The sequence below is a fragment of the Schistocerca nitens genome, chromosome 5 (genome assembly GCF_023898315.1).
Source record: "Schistocerca nitens isolate TAMUIC-IGC-003100 chromosome 5, iqSchNite1.1, whole genome shotgun sequence".
Taxonomy (NCBI): Eukaryota; Metazoa; Arthropoda; class Insecta; order Orthoptera; family Acrididae; genus Schistocerca; species Schistocerca nitens.
The window spans coordinates 27,150,031-27,170,855 of NC_064618.1; the positions used below are offsets into that span (position 1 = coordinate 27,150,031).

A 20,825-nucleotide genomic window follows, 5' to 3' on the forward strand; every position below is an offset into this window, starting at 1 on the left:
TGTCACACACAAAAGTTTTTCAACTGACTGACAATGAAATGCAATGGAAAACCACTGAAATAAATGTCAAATGGTTCTGCGCGTCACTATTACGGTGTCCTTTTTACTTAAGTTCATCAGTCAGCAGGGTCATCATCGAGATCTTTTTGTTTCTTCGGTTTACAGCCATACGTAACCTCCTTACGATCTTCCTCAGATTTATTTTTGTCGGTAGCGTAGATTTGTCTGTGTTCCTTTGTTTTCACCGTGTGCTTCAGGAAACTTTGCCAAATGTATACCTGCTCGATTTACGTCCTGCAAGAAAGGAGGTCGTTGTAATACTGCATAAACGGTATTTCACAATTACAATAACTTTTTAAGTACGCTGACAAACAATGCTGTACTGACAACAAAGAGAGTGTGTAACGTCAAACCAGATGAGCTCAGTAATACGCGGACTTGTTTGGTTTCAGGCATCCGGCACCCGGAGGAGCTGTCGTTCTGCAAGCCGCTGGAGGCGAACCACCTCAAGTACAACCTGAAGGACATGCCGTGCGCCAAGAAGCGGTCGCAGGGCGACACGCGGGCCTCGAACGGAGTGCCGGCCGACACGAACACGTTCGTGGCGGCGCAGGGCGGGGGGCCCAGCCCCTCGGGCTCGACGGGCAGCCTGGAGCGCGGCGGGGGCGGCGGCCAGCCCTTCCTGTGCGCGCCGGTCACGCCGCACCGCGCCGCCCACAACGCGCACGGATCGCCCATCGGCTCGCCCGTCACACCGGTCAGTCGCCCGCCTGCCTGCCTGCCAGCCAGCCTACGTGTCCGCATTCTTAAGAATAAGTTGAAAACACGGAATAAGAATGAGCTTTACACGTATACGGAGAGACACCTATCGTAAAATGAGGAAACTGAGCTCGTGCCATTGACGGGTCATACAGAGGTGCAGTAGAAGACTCCGACTGAACGGCTGTACGAAGACCAGACAGAGAGATGATGTCAAAGAAAACCTACGAAGTAAGGTACACGGGAATTGGGAAGCACTAATGTGGAATCAGGATATCTGGCAGAAAATCACTCAAGAGGCGAAGGTTCAAATGGTTCAAATGGCTCTGAGCACTATGGGACTCAACTGCTGTGGTCATTAGTCCCCTAGAACTTAGAACTACTTAAACCTAACTAACCTAAGGACAGCACACAACACCCAGCCATCACGAGGCAGAGAAAATCCCTGACCCCGCCGGGAATCGAACCCGGGAACCCGGGCGTGGGAAGCGAGAACGCTACCGCACGACCACGAGATGCGGGCAGCGAAGGTCCACGATAGGGTGTAGACTGTAGAGTCACCAGGGTCTGCCTTATACGTATCCGAGCAGTTCAACTGCACAGGGCCGTGCGCTTCTAGAGGCCGCACACGATGATTTGAAACTATCTCCTGAAATATTGGTATTACAGATAAATTGAAAAAATTGAAGTAAGTTGCTTCTGAAACAACTTTTAATAGGAATCCAATGTAATTGAAGTATATACCCATTGTGACACGACAACGTGACTACTAGTGTACGTCACAGAAAACTCTCGCTGCATCGTAATCGAGGGAAACGAGGGCTATCACAGAGATAATATCTACTGTTAACATTTGGCGCCTCCGTAAATTAAGAGAATGCCGTTGACACACTCTCAGCGCCTTTCCACACCCTCGCAACACGTTGTTACGGCTACGGTCAGCGGCTGTCTCTCACAGATTAATATGTTCATTGTCGGGAGTTTAAATGTACGTTTCCGGGTGACACCGTTTCGTGTGGTGTGTGCGTTCTGTGTTACGATGTGGTGTTTATCCTGTGCGTGTAGTCTGAAGTGCCGACAGGGAAATGCCTCGTGATGCGGGCAGGTTTAGGATATACGATTCAGATGCGCAAAAGAGCAGGAAAAAGCTGCACCGTGAGCAATTTTTGAACTCACAAAGAGGCGCTTTCGAAAAGTTTCTTCGTCAAGCACTATCACGAGAGTAAAACTGAAGTATGCTTAAGTGGCGATAACACTAGTCTCTCATCATGTGGTGCTTTTGGTAAAAATGGAAACGAAGGAATGCGAGCTTCCCGCTATCCCGCATTCAGTTAGGTACACAAACAGCGATCGTTAAATATTCACAAATCCAGACCTAGGCACCTTAACATCTTCCATGATACACGAAATTGTACAAAAAGGTTCTTCTAAAAAGGTAAATTTTCATGATCCTTTAATGAAATCAGAAGAAAATTTTCACCTCATATTTACTCAAGAACTTTACCCTACGGCGTAAAAAGGGATGAAAAATGGCTTGACTATTCGAAATCTACCAACGAAGTTTTTTTGTTATTGTAAAATTTTTGGCTCTCCTTCAAATAAGCTGAAAGGTGATGGACTGTGTGACTCGATTCATTACGAAATCGGCTTCAAGAACATAAACAATCATTTAACCACACAGATTGTACAAAGAAAAAAAAAAAAAGAAAAGAAATAGCAAGAATGTGAGACACGGTTGAAACAAAAAAAGCGGTGTTGATGGAACTGACGTTGAACTAGTAGAAAAGGGACCTTGGCCTGAGGTTCTAAAGCGAATTGTACTCCTCATCAGGCACGTGGCTCAGCATAACATGGCCTTATGAGGAACCGGTGACAAGCTCTATCAAGAGACAGTGTTGGTAATTTGCTTGGTTCAATTGAAATCATAGCAGAATTTGACCCCGTTTTGAAGAAATATTAAAGGTATGTAAAAACTCAAGAAATTTATGACCGTTATGTCGGAAAAACATTCAAAATAAACTCATAAATTTATTTGCCAACAAAATAAAAAAGCGTTGTTAATTTTGTTAAAGAAAGTAAATATTTTTCAGTCACAGTTGATTGTACTCCTGAGACAAGGCACAATGAACAGATAACACATTTTGTCAAGTTTGTAAACTTATCAGAAGACGCAGTGATTGTACAAAAACACTTTCTCGACTTTTTGAACGTCATTTCAATAACAGGAGAAAGTTCGACTGAAATCGTTTTGTCGAAACTAGGTCAATTAGGTCTGTATGCAGGTCATGACTGCAGAGGCCAGAGTTATGATAATGGTGAAAATATGAAAGGCTATCGGTGTGATGTTCAAGCCCGAATTCTAAAGCGTAATCAAGAGCCATTTTATATGCCATGCGCTAACCACAATCTTAATCTAGTGCTATCAGAAGCAGCAAAATCTACAGCAAAAGCGGTCACATTTTTTCGTGTAATTCAAGGAATATACATTATTTTTGCTGTGTCCAGTTAGAGATGGGAAATCTTATTGAACGGAGTACAAACTTTAACAGTGAAGAAGCTTTCAAATACTCAACGGGAAAGTAGGGTGGAGGGTGTCAAAGTTATAATGCACCGGGCAAGAAAAGTAAGAGACGCTCTTCTTGAGGTGAGCAACGTCACTGGTGTATCTAAAACGAAGACTTGCAGTCAACAAATTAGAAAACTTCGAGTTTATTGTAGGCGTTGTCGTTTAGTACGATGTTCACTTTGCCACTAACACGGCAAGTAAGCCACATAGAGCAGAAAACGTGGACGTGAAAGTAGCAACTGAATCCCACGATAGTTAAGTGAAGTTTATTGCGAATTTCCATGAAGAAGGTTTTGTTAATGAGCAAACCACTGTAAAACAGATTGTTGAAAGTTTACAGACTGACCGACAATTTCAAGAAAAGAGAATTGTCAAGAAGACAAAGCGATTGGATTATGAAACTAACAACACGGTTTGCTGGGCGCAACTTCCAGAGGAGAGATACAAAACTGTTTTTTCTACCGTATCGTTGGCAAAGTATTAATCAGTTTTAAAGATAGGTGTTGGGCAACTGGCTAAGTATTCCAAAATATTCGGCTTTTTGTTTGCTCCAGAAAGTTTGACACACATACAAGACGAGAACTGAAAATGCTATGTAAAAATCTTGAGTAAGTATAAACATAAATGGTGATTGTTCAAAAAACATTGATGCATCAGAGCATTTTGACCAAAATCAGTGTTCAGAGAAATGGTGCCCAAGGATATCAGAACTCCAGTGCTAATACTGAAATACGTGAATGAAACTGTAAACCCCTTTTCCAACATTTATATTGCCTTCTTAATTTTGCTAACCAAGCCAGTGAGTGTCGCCTCCGCTGAAAGGAGCTTTCCATGTTTAAAGCTGGTCCAGAATTATTTCAGCAGCAGCGTCTCGCTAGAACACCTGTCGTCTCTTGTCGTGTTGTCAGTGGAACCCGACGTGGTTTTGAAACTGAATTTTGATGATATTGTTGATTAATCTGCTCGTCGAAAAGTAACGAAAATATGTTTTGTGTAGAGTGTGAAACTCGGAAAACCGTTTGTGTCCGTCACTCACAAATCATTTAATTTGAAGTGAAGTGACGCGACAAATACATTTAAGAGTGTGTCCTGAACAAGATATGTGAACATTATTCGAATTTGAATTTCATTAAATTCGAAGGATTCCCGTTACTTTTTATTACTAACAGTTTATTAATTACCATTCCTACTAAGATTCCTTCTCCCTCGAATTATTTACCTCTCGCAACAGTCGGTCCGATATAATAATAGTCTTTTGATATATTATGCGCAACAGCCCCGCGCTGAAGTTCTGCAGAGGGCCCCGCGCTAGCCAAGGCCGGCTCTGAGAGCCACAGTTAAAAGACAACCTTGAAAGCTGCACTTTGGAAGCAATTTCAGAGGTAGTCTAAAAACAGAAAGCATTTGTTCTTCCTGTTTTTGTGGATTTAATGTCCAAAAACATACTTTTTTTATTTAGATTCATCACCGAGAGCACTTAATCACATTAAAGAAACATTTGGCAGTGATTTTGGAAAGGTCTGTGTATTCAGAGACTGCAATGGACACAAAAACAGGTCTTCGAGATACATGGTCTCAGTGTACATTTCGGAAGACAATACTACCTTGAAGACTTCAGATGTCTACAGTATCAGCTTCACTGAAACGTTATCACAGTGAAACCACATATCTATGATACATTATAGCAAATTTAAATGGACAAATATGAACAAAATTATGTGGAATGTATTGAAATTTTTTTGAACTTAGAATATCTCTGTGAATGTCCTCTCACTCTGCCAGACAAACTGTTGCTCCTTTGTACTTTTTTCTTCTCTACTATGTTAGAGTCATTTTCACTTGCGTCTGTTGTCTTGTAGGTTTGAAGAGTGCTGTGTACAAATTTCTCAAAGTATAGAAAATTCTAAAATAAACTCGCCATAAACATTTTCACCACCTGCATATCGACAAACGTGTTTGTGGTTACAAGGGGAGTCCACGACGTTCGGATGACGGATTTACGCCTGATATATATAATTCTCGGCGATCAGTTGCAATAATTATGCATATAATAAGTTGTTGAAAGTCGTTTGTCGTGGAAAAACTGGCGACTTCGAACATCATTATGTTTTCCGCAAACAAAGTTGTATTTCACAAATGTTATTAATTATCTTCATAATGTTATCCACGTATAGTTAACGGAAGACGTAGAAACGATATTCCGAAACGAATACGTATAGTGTAAGTCAAACGTTCGAATTAGAATAGAGACGCCACGAACACAAATTTGCTGTGGCAGGTATGAAATATAGACTCCGTTACTCGCTCGTTACACTTGAAGGACAGATGTTGAATGGGCCGAAACGAGCCGCCGCATAACAGCGTAGTTGCCTGCTAACTTCGAAAGAAGGTAGATGCGGTCCCTAGCGCAACTTATAACATCGTCGAAAATCAGTGCGGACGGGAGAGCTTTGGCACACCCTGTTAAAAAAAAGGGAAAAATGGAGGCGGTACAATTGGAGAGCGATCCGCCTTCACGAACCCGAGCGCTTACCGCTGCGCCACGACGCTTAGAAAATTATTAATCGTAGAGAGTATTTCACCGCAACGGTTTCTTTTAACTGTCGATTTTTTCGACAACGGCTGAGAAGTGCATCTTGGTGCTTTGCCACATTACACCTTTGGCCATGAGCTTTTATTATGCGCAGTATGAATCGAATCTGAATTTCACAATTGGCGGCCTCCCCTTGTAAGACGATTTCGAGAAAATCGCAAGAGAAGTTTTACGCATCAATGATATAGCGGGGCTCAGCGACCCTCAGCACGAGTTGGCGGCCGTCATGGGGTTAGCGCAGGATCAAGTCATACTCATTTTTCTTTTTTATTCCTATTTTTTCATGACTAGGCATATTATTTCGTACATATTGCATCTGAAAGGAAATAAGACGTGAGGTATCTGCTGAGAGGCCAGACAAACGTGTGGTTCCAGAAAAGGGGCAGCAACCTTTTTAGTAATTGCATGGGCAATGGTCTGAATAATTGACGATCTGGCCTTATATCATCAACCAAAACGGCTTTGCTGTACTGGTACTGCGAACGGCTGAAAGCAAGGGGCAACTACAGCCGTAATTTTTCCCTAGGGCATGCAACTGTACTGTATGGTTAAATGATGGCGTCCTCTTGGGTAAAAAAATTCCGGAGTTTTAAAAAAAAAAGTCAGGAGAATGTCGTTATCAAGAGAGACAAAACTGGCGTTCTACGGATCGGAGCGTGGAATGTTAAATCGCTTAATCGGGCAGGTTGGTTAGAAAATTTTAAAAGAGAAATGGATAGGTTGAAATTAGATATATAGTTGAAGTTAGTGAGGTTCAGGAGGAACAGGACTTCTGGTCAAGTTAATACAGGGTCAAATAGAGGCGATGCAGGTGTGGGTTTAATAATGACTAACAAATCAGGGATGCGGGTAAGCTACCATGAACAGCATAGTGAACGCATTATCGTAGCCAAGATAGACATGAAACCCACGTCTACAACAGTAGTACAAGTTTATATGCCAACAGGTTGCGCAAATGATGAAGAGGTTGAAGAAATGTATGGTGAGGCAAAGAATATTATTCAGGTAGTTAAAGGAGTTCAATAGTAGGAAAAGGAAGAGAAGGAAATATAGTAATTGAATATGGACCAAGGAAAGGAACGAATGAGGAAGCAGACTGGTAGAATTTTGCACAGAGCATAATTTAATCGTCGCTAACACTTGATTTAAGAATCGTAAGAGAAGGTTGTATGGGTGGAAGAGAACTGGAGACAAAGGTTTCAGATAGATTATGTAATGGTTACACAGAGATTTCGGAATCAAATTTTAAATTGTAAGACATTTGCAGCGGCAGATGTGAATTCTGGCTGCAATTTACTATTTATGAACTGTACATTAAAACTGACGAAATTGCAAAAATGTGGGAAATTAAGGAAGTGGGATTTGGAAAAGTTGAAAGAACCAGAGGTTGTTGAGAATTTCAGAGGGAGCACTAGGCAACAATTGCCTGAAATAGGGGAAAGGAATACAGTAGAAAACGAATGAGTGGCTTAAGAGATGAAACAGTGAAGGAAGCAGGGAATCAAATAGGTGAACAGACAAGGCCTAGTAGAAATCCTTGGATAACACAAGAGATACTGAATGTAATTAATGAAAGGAGAAAATTTAAAAATGCAGCAAATGAAGCAGGCGAAAGGGAATACGGACGTTTAAAAATTGAGATTGACAGGAAGTGCAAAATGGCTAAGCAGGAATGGCTAGAGGACAAGTGTAAGGATTTAGAAGCATACTTCACTAGGGGAGGGATAAATACCGTATATAGGAAAATTAAAGAGGCCTTTGGAGAGAAGAGAAGCGGCTGTATTAATATCAAGTACTGAGATGGAAAACCAGTCCTTAATCAAAGAAGGGAAGGATGGAAGGTGGAAGGATTATATACACAGTATCTATACAAGCGAGATTAACTCGAAGGCAATATTACAGAAAGGGAAATGATGTTGATGTAGATGAGATGGGAGATAGGATACTGCGAGGAGAATTTGACAGAAGTTGAAACAAGGCCCCAGGAGTAGACGATATTCTGTCAGAACTACTGATAGCCTTGGGCAAAAGTCTTCCATCTGGTGTGCAAGATGTATGAGACAGGCGAAATACCCTCAGTCTTCAAGAATACTTAGTAATTCCAATTCGAAAGAAAGCAGTTATGGCAGGTATGAAAATTACCAAACTATCAATTTAATAAGTCATGGTTGCACAATACTAACACAAATTCCTTACGGAAGAATGGTAAAACTGGTAGGAGCCTAGATTGGGGATGATCAGTTTGGATTCTGGGGAAATGTAGAACACGCGTGGCAGTACTCAAGCAGAGACAAGTCCACATTTATAGCATTTGCAGTCGCAGAGAAAGCTTTTGACAATGTTAACTAGAATGCTCTCTTTGAAATCTGAAGGTAGCAGGGGTCAACTGCAGTGAGCTAAAGGCTATTTACAACTTGTACAGAAGCCAGACGGCAGTTATAGGAGTTGAGGGGCATGAAAGAGAAGCAATGGTTGAGAAAGGAATGAGACAGGGTGGTAACCTATCCCTGATATTCAGTCTGTAGATTGAGCAGACAGTAAACGAAACAAAAGAAATATTTGGGACTTGTAAGAGCAGCTGAACAGAACAGACAGTGCTTGAAAGGAGGATATAAGAAGAATGTCAACAAAACCAAAACAAGAATAATGGAATGTAGTCAAATTAAATCAGGAGATAATGAGGGAAACGAGACACTTAAAATAGTAGATGAGTTTTGCTATTTGGGGAGCAAAATATGATGATGGCTGAAGTAGGGAGGATATAATATGGAGACTGGTGATGGCAAGGAAAGTGTTTCTGAAGAAGAGAAATTTCTTAATACTGAATATAGATCTAAGTGTTAGGAAGTCTTTTGAGAAGGTGTTTGTCTGCAATGTAACCGTGTGTGGAGGTGAAACATGGACGATAAACAGTTTAGACAAAGAGACAGTAGAAGCTTTCGAAATGTGTTGCAACAGAAGAATGTTGATGTTTTGATGGGTCAATCATCTAACTAATGAGGAGTTACTGAATAGAATTGACAGGAAATTTGTGGCACAACTTGACCAAAAGAGGGGATTGGTTGTTAGGGCACATTCTGAGACAATCAAGGAATCGCCAACTTAGTATTGGAGGGAAGTGTGGGGGTAAAAATTGTAGGGGAAGCCAGGAGATGAATGTAGTAAGCAGATTCAAAAGGATGTAAGTTAGTTATTTGGAGATGAAAAGACTCACACAGTAGTATGGAGAGCTGCACAAACCAGTCTTCAAACTGAAGACCACAACAGCTATGTGGTGCTACCTCAATGAATGTGGTGCCATATAGGGTGTGGGAAGAATGATTACTTAAGTGGCTCCTTGCTCATTCTAGTTACTCTCCTACAGGAGTGATACACAGATGTTTGCAGCATATTTCTAGATCCTTCAGTTGATACTGATTCTTGCCATTTTGTAAGTAGCCTTTCATGGAACAGTTGACTTGTATCTTCAAATGTCTGCCATTTCAGGATCTCCAGCATTTCTGTAGCCATTTGTGTCACCCTTCTTCATATACATGCAATATCCCCTGTTAGTCCTACTTGGTATGGGTCCCAAACACCAGTTTTCTAGAACAGGTCACACAACTGCTTTGTACAATCCCCTCTGTAGGCTGATAGCATTTTGCCACTATTCTGTCAATGAACAATAACCTGCTTTGCCTCAGACTGAGACTATATGATGATTCCATTTCATACTGCCACAAACTGTTAAATGTAGGAGAGGGTAGATTTTTATGTTTTGTGAAGTGCAATATTTTACATACTAGTATCTCAATATCTAAGGCAAGATGCAAATCTTTTAAATCTTAACAAGATCTGGCTGATGATTTATGCAGTTTTTCTACAAAAGGTACTCAAGTATAGATAATTGTATCATCTGTGAAAAGTCTGAGGTTACTATTAGTATTGTCATTAAGGTCATAATAATAAAGCACGAAAACGAGTGTCCTCTAACATTCCTCTGGGACACACCAGATGCTATCTCTGTCGACGACTCTGTGCTGAGGATAATAAGCTGCATCCCCTGTACCATTAAATCTTTATTTTCGATTGTACTTTCGTGAATAACGTTGCTGTACTTCATGACAAATGTTAGAGTATTGGCAAGTCTCACAATGTACTATTTCTCACTCTCTCACAGACGGGAACGTGGAAGCGCAACAATCCTTCGCCGGGCTTCACGGACCTGAATGGGACGTACTCCCCAAATGCGAACACGAGCGTGTCACTGGAGATGCTCAACGGTAGCCTCGACTCTTCGCTGGCTCACAGTCCGGCACACCCCAGCCCTGAGGTGCGCGCCAGGCAGCTGCGACCCCGCAGTCTGGTGGAGCGTGCACGCATGAATGTCGCGTGAGTATGGGTTGTTGCATCAGTCACAACTGCTCTAAATTTATCGTGTCACATGTATGTTGCATAAAATGGCTTTGTACGGCCACTCTCAGAATATTAGCTGTATACCTCTCCTTAGTTCACATTGTAAGTATACTAGCTTCTTCCACTGGACAAAGCGGATCATTTCTGTAATAGTCTTATGCACATGAACCATAATTATGGAAAATTATGCAAGTCTTTTGGTCATCCATACCTTTCCATTAGTCCAACATGACAGAGAGATGAACAATGCCTAAGAGACAGTTAATGATATCTTTAAGCAATTTTAGTAATTTATTTATTACACCTCCTTAGATTCTTCCAGTGAAAAACTGTCCTGAAGCAAATGCTGGGTAATACCTTGATCCACAAAAACAGACACAGTATATTTTACAACCAACCATAAGTGTGTCTATTTGCACATACAGCAGAATTACTCTACTTGAAAATAAGTATGTTACACTGTACAACAAAGATAATAATTAGTATTTAAGCATAAACGTAATGAGACATCCCAGTCATAAAACTACCACAAACATGCTTGTTTATAGTAATACAAAGTTTCTGATAACAACTGGTAGATTACTGAACACATTCCAAAGAAATTTATCCCTTTCTGCATTAAGATGAAGTTAGTTTGGTTACTTTGCAAGTCTTGCTTTGATCTCGTATTGTCATCACGACGATATGACGCTACTACCCAGCTGCTTCCATCTTGCTATAACAGTGCAAGCTTAGTCATATCATCTAACATCTCCCTTTTGCTGCTGTTGATAATGTGGCCCAACTTACAATTAATTATTTTTTTGCTGTAGTTACTTATGATTGATATTACAAGGTTTAAATTAAAAATCACCAATACGAGTATAACTGATGAAATCTGGCATTTATTAATAGTTAGCAGCAAAACAGAGAACAACATATTTATACATTCCCAGTAATCCTCATACATTATGTCACTAATCACCATTACTTTGTTTCACTTTACTATGGGAGTTAACTTCCCATTACTGCTTCCACTAACAAACTCAACCGAATATACCACTGCCAAGCAATCAGCATTTAGTGATGTCGAACCCCAGTTCATCATTATTGTTCAAAGATTTGTCCAGCTTCATATCAGAAGTGGCATAAGCTCAGAAGCTCGGAATTGGTTATCACTGATCACTAGACATGTAAATGATATTAAAATTCTTATAATAATTTAATACTTTGCTTTGGAATATATTTGGGTCAAAAGTGATTCCACCAGCTTAATAAAAACACACATCTTTCCTGCAGGAGCCCTTCATACTGTCATCACTACAACAGGTGTATCATTTGTGGAAATTTCAGTTCCACAGGCTTCAAAGTGGAAGTTATGTAAGGGATTTAAATATTATACTTGATTAAACATATCATTAGGTTCAACATTTCTCCCTATAATTTCTAAAATAACTTGCTGTCAATGTGTAGCTGTCAATCTATGGCATTTCAGTTATAAATATTACATTGTGATCGGTGAGACATAATACATGAGCACGGATTTATAATTGTGGTTTTAGAAGCTCTAATTTGTTGATATTTTGATGCAAAATACACACACACACTTGCAAGGTTTTTTGCTGCTGGCATCTATTTTGTTGTTGAAGTTATTTGCTAGCTTAGCGTCTCCTGGTACACCTCTACTGCATTTAGCTCTACTGATAGTGCAATTTTATGGGAGCTGTTTCATACATACTTTGATTTCATCATTCTAGCATGATACTGTAAAATAGCATCACTTTTAACAACAGACATTACTTACTTTCAGATGCTGTTTCAGAGTGGTGAGATATCCCCATATTGAGTAGTTTATTAGGTTTTGTACCAGGTATCTAGTTGACTTTGCTCTTGAGATTCGTCTTTTGAACTAGTTGTATTGTGGGTGCTTCCTTGCACAAATAGAACACCACAATAATTTTTGGGTGGCTTTGCTTCAGGGGCAGGAAATTACACACTATATTCCATTAATAACATGTCATTTTTGCCTTTGCAGCATTACATTTCACCACTGTTTTCTTACTTATTATATCTGACTTTTTTTTTATTATTACAACTTTCTCACTAATCTGTTGAGGTGGGAATAAAGTGCAGTGTGGAATATTTTCCACAAATTACTTGTACGTACAAATTTTCAAATTAGCTCCATATACACTCCTGGAAATTGAAATAAGAACACCGTGAATTCATTGTCCCAGGAAGGGGAAACTTTATTGACACATTCCTGGGGTCAGATACATCACATGATCACACTGACAGAACCACAGGCACATAGACACAGGCAACAGAGCATGCACAATGTCGGCACTAGTACAGTGTATATCCACCTTTCGCAGCAATGCAGGCTGCTATTCTCCCATGGAGACGATCGTAGAGATGCTGGATGTAGTCCTGTGGAACGGCTTGCCATGCCATTTCCACCTGGCGCCTCAGCTGGACCAGCGTTCGTGCTGGACGTGCAGACCGTGTGAGACGACGCTTCATCCAGTCCCAAACATGCTCAATGGGGGACAGATCCGGAGATCTTGCTGGCCAGGGTAGTTGACTTACACCTTCTAGAGCACGTTGGGTGGCACGGGATTCAGTTCACTACTTCCTTCTTGAAGTTTCATAAATTCCATTTTCTGAGCACCAAATACATATATATTCATTCAGCTTAGTATTTTCCTTTTGTAGTTATTACACATTTTCTGCTTATTAGCAGAATTCATATTCCTACAGAGAAACAGGTACTGAAATTTTACACAAGTTGCCATGTTGATATTTGTCAGTCCTAGATAGACTTCATCGAGTGTTTTTCATTAACTGTGACCTCCAGCTAGCTAACGGCTTCCCACTCTGACACGAGGAATTTTTCTACCGAGCACTCGAACACTAAATTGCAGCAGTATGCAGAATTCCATGCCTGCTCAAGATAAGGTTGGCAGAACCACAAGCTACTTTAGAGAAACCTAAATTCTCTTTATAAATTGATGAAAAATTCAGGATGGAATACATTTGTGTGATGCTGTATTAGTAGCCACCAAATAAAAGAGAGGATGAACAAGAGACATGCACCTCATTTATGTAGCAACCAAATGGACAGTCTTATAGTGTGTCCAAAAATTACTTTTAACAGTGCACTTTCCAAGAGATGAAAATTATACCAATTATGATTAAAATCTGTGAAGAGACAGAAGGAATGCACAATAAATTTCAGTTACGTGTATGAGAATAGATCACCATTCACCAAGTAGAAGAGACACAGCCAAATAGAAAATGAGGTACTTGTCTCTTGCTCATCCTCTCTTTTATTTGGTAGCTACTAATGCAGCATCACACACATGTATTTCATCCTGAATTTTTCATCAGTTTATAAAGAGAATTTAGGCTTCTCTAAAGTAGCATGTTGTTCTGCCAACCTTATCTTCAATTGGATAACTGAACAAGGTACCTCAGATATTGAGGTATGGACTTATAGATAGGATAGGAAGGGGAGTTGGGGTTGGGGACTAATCAGTTCTCACCTGGCTGTAATGATTTGTTTCCTTATGCCACTTGAGGTAAATGCGGAATTAATTCCTACAATAAGACTGTAATTTTTTCCCATTCATCATCACCTAATTCACACAGGTGCTTCACTGTAATTGCTGACATGGACTGTCTTCCTTTCACAGTTGGGTTCACTTTTATGCCCACGGAAATTTTCCCAAGTAATACATAAATGTTGGGACACTGTAGCACAAAACTTGTGTGTTTTCTTATATAGGAAATTAAAAAAAGCCAAACACAAGGCAAAAATAAACACCTGTGTAAGATGGCATGTTCATTTTATTTCCAATCCATTACTAGTGCAGTTCCCATTCTTGCATTTACAAAATGGACAGTACTTTCAGCATGTGAAATTTAAGATCCTGTTTTCTTTCAGGTGGCTAGACTCGTCTTTATCAATTATGGAACAGGGTGTCCGTGAATTTGACACGCTTTGCTTGAGATTCAAATTCTATTCATTTTATGACCTTAATGTGAAATATGATGCAGTCAGAATCAATCAAATATATGAGCAAGCCAAGTGGCAGCTGCTAAATGAAGAAATTGACTGTACTGAAGAAGAAATGCTGATGTTTGCAGCCCTACAGGTAAGCACTGGAAAAATTTCACAAAATATATATATATTTTACATGTGATCAAAATTTGTAAGTGTCTTAATTCTTTTTATTATATTATGTATGTATAGCTTTCCAAATGTAACTTATCACTGAATTCCTAGAACTGACCTTTGGAGATTCCTTGATGACAAAGTACAAAAATTTGTATTGAAAAACTGCCACTCTTTTAGAGAATGGGCACAATTCGTATACTTGAATGAGGTGTGATTGATCTCATTGCATTCTTATTTTTCCTCTGTCATTAATCCAATTTTGAAGATTACTGATGAATTTATTTGCTTGTGTGGCACATCTGAAATCAACAGTTTTCCACATTCTCTACATAAAACTTATGACCTACAAATGCCTGTGTAATGAGATGGTCGTACTGTTTCACTTGACCAAGGCAATCCCTGTTTGTCACTGATTTTAAGACTTATGTGTAGGACTCTGTTACCTTCATTTCAATGCAGTTAAATAAAAATTTCACATTTTGCATTATTTTATATTAGGTAGGTATCTCAGTGATTAAAATAAATTTTAGGCATAAATGTAATTATTGTAATTATATCAATACTGCACTATATTTTCATGAAACAGGAGAAATGTCATCACTGTCAATATAATTATACACTATCCTAGCTTTTGGAATTAATAGTTTCTTCCTCAGGGGAGGGAAAATGACAGGTTCAGAAGGTTTAAAAGGAAGGGCTGGTCACTCACACTGTAGGATGAGAGAAACCCATAGGCATGATGTGGTAAAGTATTGAGGCATCAAGGACTGATTGATATTGGGTGACAAGGGGTGTTTCTGGGACTTATGGAAATGGAAACAGCACTGGTCAGAGGGGAATAGGAGAATAATGCTCAGGAAATAAGCTTGTTAAAAAGATGTGTGTTGCATTTGTGAAGATGATGTGTTTGACAACGATAAAAGAGGATGAGACCAAAGCAGAGAGAGTAGTATGCCAAAGATAGTACATTTTTCAGCACTGTGTAGCTTCAGTCCAGAGATGACAGATGATGATGAATAAAGAATAGGTTACAGGAATATAAATGAATAATGCAAATTTCACACACACACACACACACACACACACCTGAGGGAGGAGCCGAACCTCTGGCAGAAGGGGCCACAATCCGTGACATGGGGCCTCTTCTGCGCAGTGGCAGAATGCGTAAATGGAGGTAATTACCAGGGGGATGTCAGGATGCAAGGATAGTATCAGTAAAAGGATCTGTACAGCTCATGTGGTGTAGCAGGCACTCAGGTCCCATGAATCATTCAGTAGAGTATGCTCAGCAACTGGATACTGGGTGTACAAAGACCTACAGTTCTTTTTGCCTATTATGCACTCAAACAGTTTAGGGATGTTCATTCCAATATAAAACAATGTGCAGTGGATAAAAGTTAGTTGATAAACAAAATCTGTGGTTTCACATGTTGCTCTGCCTGTGATATTGTAGGATTTACCAGTGGTGGGACCATAGTATGTTGTAATGAGGGAGTGGACAGAGCAGGTTTTCCAGCAGGAATAATAGCAAAGAGAGGGATAATGGTTTGGGAATGTTATATGATGACTAAGATGTTGCAGAGGTTAGGACAATGATAGAAGGTAAGTGGGTGGTTTGTGGAGGATACTGGAGAGAAGGGATCTAGTTTGAGGGACTGACTTAAGAAAGTCATAGCCTTAGCAAAGTGAGGTATTGAGGCATTCAAGGACTGACTGATATTGGAAGTGGAAACTGGACTGGTCAGAGGGTGACAGGAGAATACTGCTCAGGAAATATGCTTGTGAATAAGATCTGTGGTGCATTTTTGAGAGAAGAAAGCATGAGATATGTTGTTGGTGTAGATGTTGAGGAATCCAGTGATGGGGCAGATATGTTTGTCACAAATGCCTAGCCTGTAAGAAAGGAAGCATTTGATAGGGAAGGGATAGGCAGATGTCAAAGTGTATATATTGTAGTTTGTTGGTTGGTATTATGTCTTCTGATGTTTGGATGAGGGCTTCACTGAGAAGGATGTTGACTTCAAGGAAGGTAGCATTGGATTTAGAGGGGGAAAAAAGAAACAAAAAAACAAAAACAAAAAAAACAAAAAAAACATGAATCTGAGTTGGGAATATGAGTTGAGCTGAAGCAAGAAGTGGATTCGTACTTCTTCAGCACGAGACCAAACTACAAAGATGTCGTTAATGAATCTATACTGAGAAAAATAAGTGGCCCAGCTTCTCTTGAGAAATTCCTCTTGCATTCAGCTTTTTAAAAAGGTGACACACAATGGTGCCATCATGGTTCCTACAGTGTTCTTTTTATGTTTCTGCAGGTCTGATCCTCAAGGGTGAAGTAGTTATGGGTAACGATGAAACTAAGTGGAGAATAAATGAGGCTTTATGAAGAGTTTCAGATTCCTGTTGGGAGAGGCACTGTGTTACAGCTGAGAGGTCATATGCATGTGTATTGCCCAAAGGCGGGATTGCATTGATAGAGATTAGGAGGGTATCTAATAAGAGGTGTGACTGGAAAGTTTTAAGAATGGGCTTGTAATTGTACAATGGTGCAATGGTGGTACTTACATGCTACTGTGATGCATCTCCTTCAAAATAGTCCCCTTCTGACTGAACACACTGACTCCCATGGTGTTTCCACTTTTGGAAACATTCCTGGAGATTTTTTCCTGAAGTGTGTTAAGGATGCTCTCCATATTTGCCTGACCATCTCAATCGAGTCAAATCGCTTCCCTTTCAGTGAAAATTTCAGTTTAGGAAACTGGTAGAAGTCCGCAGGGACCAAATTAGGGGAATATGGTGGTTGTGGAAGCACAGGAATTTTGAATTTGGTTAAAAATTCAACAATGGAGATGGCATGATGAGCCAGAGCATTGTCGTGGTGTAGCACCCAAGTCCTCTCTTTCCACAATGCAGGCCTTTTCTTCCACACCTTTTTGCACAAAAGACACATTTGTAGTATTCCTGGTTAATTGTCTGTCCTTTAGGGATAAATTCATGATGCACAATATTGGTGGAATCGAAAAAAATCAGCAACATTGTCTTCACCTTCAACCGATTTGGCTGTGATTTTTTCGGTCATGGTGAACCTGGAGTATTCCACTGCGAAGACTGCACTTTTGTTTCAGGATCATATCCATGTACCACAACTCGTCACCTGTAATTACCCTATTTAACAACTCTGGGTCATTTTTGGTCCTATTAATCAGTTATTGGCACATTTCAAGTCGGTATTGTCTCTGGTCACTTGACAACACTTTTGGAATGAGTTTTGTGGACACACGACACATGTTCAGATCTTCAGTTGAAATTGACTGAACTGCATAGAAACTTAAATTAAGTTCATCAGCCATCTCCCTGATTGTAAGTTTACAATCAGAGCACACTAAGTCACAAACTTTCACAACATTTTCATTCATTTCTGAGGTGGAAGGACGTCCAGACTGTGGTTCATCTCCAAATGATTCACAGCCATTTTTAAATCTGTTGACCCAGACAAAAACATATGACTGGCTCATACGATTATCTCCAAAAGCTGTTTTTAATAGTTCGTAAGTCTCAGAAGCTGATTTCCCGGCTTAAAACAAAATTTCACACAAACTTTTTGCTCCGTTTTTACGTCCATTTTCACACAGACAGAATCCAGCAACAATCCCTAACAGACCCACACTCAACCAGCTGCCACAACAAACTGAATAAAGGAAATGCAGTTTCCTATCAGACGGCATTCAAGGACAAGGCAATGATTCACTCCCCTCCTCCGTGTACCTGCCCGCTGAACCACTAAGCAGTAGCGGATCCATTCTTAAAACTTTCCAATCACACCTTGTAGAAGAGGAGTGGAAATGGATTTTAGATGTTCCAGGAAATGGGTGTTATGTTTTCTGTTGGATGGGAGGCTATGTGATTGATTGGAGAGGCTGGTCAACCAGGGCTGACCTGCGGTGTGTCGAAGCTTTGAAGTCAGCTACTATGTTGTGGCTGGGATTATTGCTTTTGTGTATAGTGGGAAGCAGGTAGAAAATAGGGGCATGTGAATCAGAAGGGAAGGAGCTCCATTTAAGAATTTGTGAGTCCTTGTGAGGGGCCTAAAGTCTTAAGGATTTTATGGAGCTCAGCCTGGATGGAACAAATGGGATCATTAAGAACAACTTTGTCTGTTTAAGTGTCTGGGAGCTGACAATTCCCCTCTGTTATATATTTTTCAAATTCAGGTTCCACAACAGTAGAGCTTTTGTCCACAGGAAGTATAATAATGGTAATAGAGTGGTCTGGCCTCAGGAATCTGGAAGAGAGGTTAAGGACTGAATGAAGGACATGGATGTGATGAAGTTTTTTTTCTTTTTGTTGTTATTGGGACGAGAAGATCACCAACAAAATAAAAAAAAAATATTGCCAAATAGAGAGAAAGGTAGCAAAGAAGAAAAAAAAGTTGTCAGACAAGAAAAGAGGATTGTTAAACACATAAAACAGATTGACAGGCCCTCTACCAGTGCACTGCCTCTGCTATCCACGAATCCCAACAGCTGCTGTCTCTGCTTGAAATCCTCCTCTTTCCAGCCCCTAGAAGTGCTGGTACAGTCAGTAAAGGGACTAAAAGATTTATCAGTCTGAAATTTAAGAAGAGGTTTTTAGAAGGTTCGGTTGCAGCTGGAGATGAGTATCTTAAGTGTGAGACCTTTGGGAGCAAGTACAAAGGTTTAGCAAGATTGGAGGAAAAGTATGTGGGGCTGTTATTTGGCTGTGGTAAGACTATGTTTGCCAGTGGAATGTAGGTACTGAGGAATGGGGTTCATAAATGTTATAAGATAGGCGAAGATATGACTTAGGCTGATGATGGCAACACAGAAAAGAGAAAGAAAATGTGTTTATACACAAACAAATTTGATGCTGAAAGAGCATACATAGAATAACAGGCACGAGAGAGTAATTAATTATACTATGATGATTGATGAAAAGCAAATAAGACAGTAAGGAAATTGGAGAACATTACTGAAGACATTAAAATAGTGGCCAAATAAGAAACATGAAGAAAAATAACCATCAACAGTGAAAGAAGATCACCAACAAAATAAAAAAATATTGCCAAATAGAGAGAAAGGTAGCAAAGAAGAAAAAAAAGTTCTCAGACAAGAAAAGAGGATTGTTAAACACATAAAACAGATTGACAGGCACGGAAAAATGATAACACACACACACACACACACACACACACACACACACAAACAAACAACAACAACAACAGCAGCAACAACAACAACAACAACAACAACAACAAACTGAAGACCAAAACAACTGTAACTACAAGAACAGCAACCTATGTTTGATATTACTATTATTATTATTATTTTTTGCAGCAGTGTGTGTGTGTGTGTGTGTGTGTGTGTGTGTGTGTGTGTGTGTGGAAGGTGGGGGGGGGGGCAACAAACCAATGACGTATCGCACAATCTGTATAGGTAAATAAATAAACTTAATACAATGTAACCAAAAAAGCGAGTCGTATAAACTTCGTGATTTGCGAGGTGAAACATTGTACATTTTATGGATTATATGCAGGAAATAGCTCCAGAGTGTGATGTGACAGCTGTTAAACTAAAAAAATTAGTTATTCAAAATTCTTATATCAATGAATACAACAAGATTCTAAGATTTTGGAAGAGTGATGTATCTGCAGATGATATTTACATGCCATCTTTTGGTGAGTTTACCACTGCAGACAGCATTTTCATCTCCAAGTGTTACTTCTGTTGTAAAGACGTTTGTGGGCCCCTGATTTATCCCTGTGTGAAATCTCTTTTTGGACCCAACATTTGGTTTTCGTATTTCTTGTATTTAACTCTTGTCACAGCTCGAAAAGGCCACAACCTGCACTATAACATTCATATCTGCTCATATGATTGGAATTGACACCATATTGAAAGCTGGTCAACTACAGAGAATTTGTGGTGCCCTGTGCGAAAGGTAGCTCGTGATGACACTAAAGAAAGCCACAAGCTATGGTGCCAAATTAGAAGTGTGTGTGAACCCGGCTTTAGGCAAAAGTATTCGGCCAGTGCTTGGTGGGAAAACTTGTGTAGATGTGTTTTTTTCTGCTTTTTTGTTCTAATATACTTATATCCTTTGTATCATCCCTTCCCACATGCTCAATTCTTACCGTGCTGAGTGTGTTGTTGACAAGTTTAGTTTGATACACATCGTCAATATGTAAGCACAGTTTACCATACTCTCTATGTTTTGATTTTTTTAAAAGTGATATTGTGTAAGGTCTCAAAAAGAAAAAAGACGGCTGTATGGACATACTTCGAGGATGATGAAAATAATCCTAAAAGTATTGTGCATAAATTGTGCAAAATAGA

General features: G+C 39.8%; 1 protein-coding gene across 1 annotated transcript in view; it reads left to right on the forward strand.

Annotated features, from left to right (window-relative positions):
- The window catches only part of LOC126260973 (unc-112-related protein-like), a 651,959-nt gene that overhangs the window by 602,429 nt on the left and 28,705 nt on the right, over window positions 1-20,825 (forward strand). Inside the window, exons 3-5 of the mRNA XM_049958498.1 lie at window positions 453-757; window positions 10,078-10,289; window positions 14,239-14,449. Coding sequence (XP_049814455.1) covers window positions 453-757; window positions 10,078-10,289; window positions 14,239-14,449 — 728 coding nt within the window. The remainder of the gene's footprint in view (window positions 1-452; window positions 758-10,077; window positions 10,290-14,238; window positions 14,450-20,825) is intronic.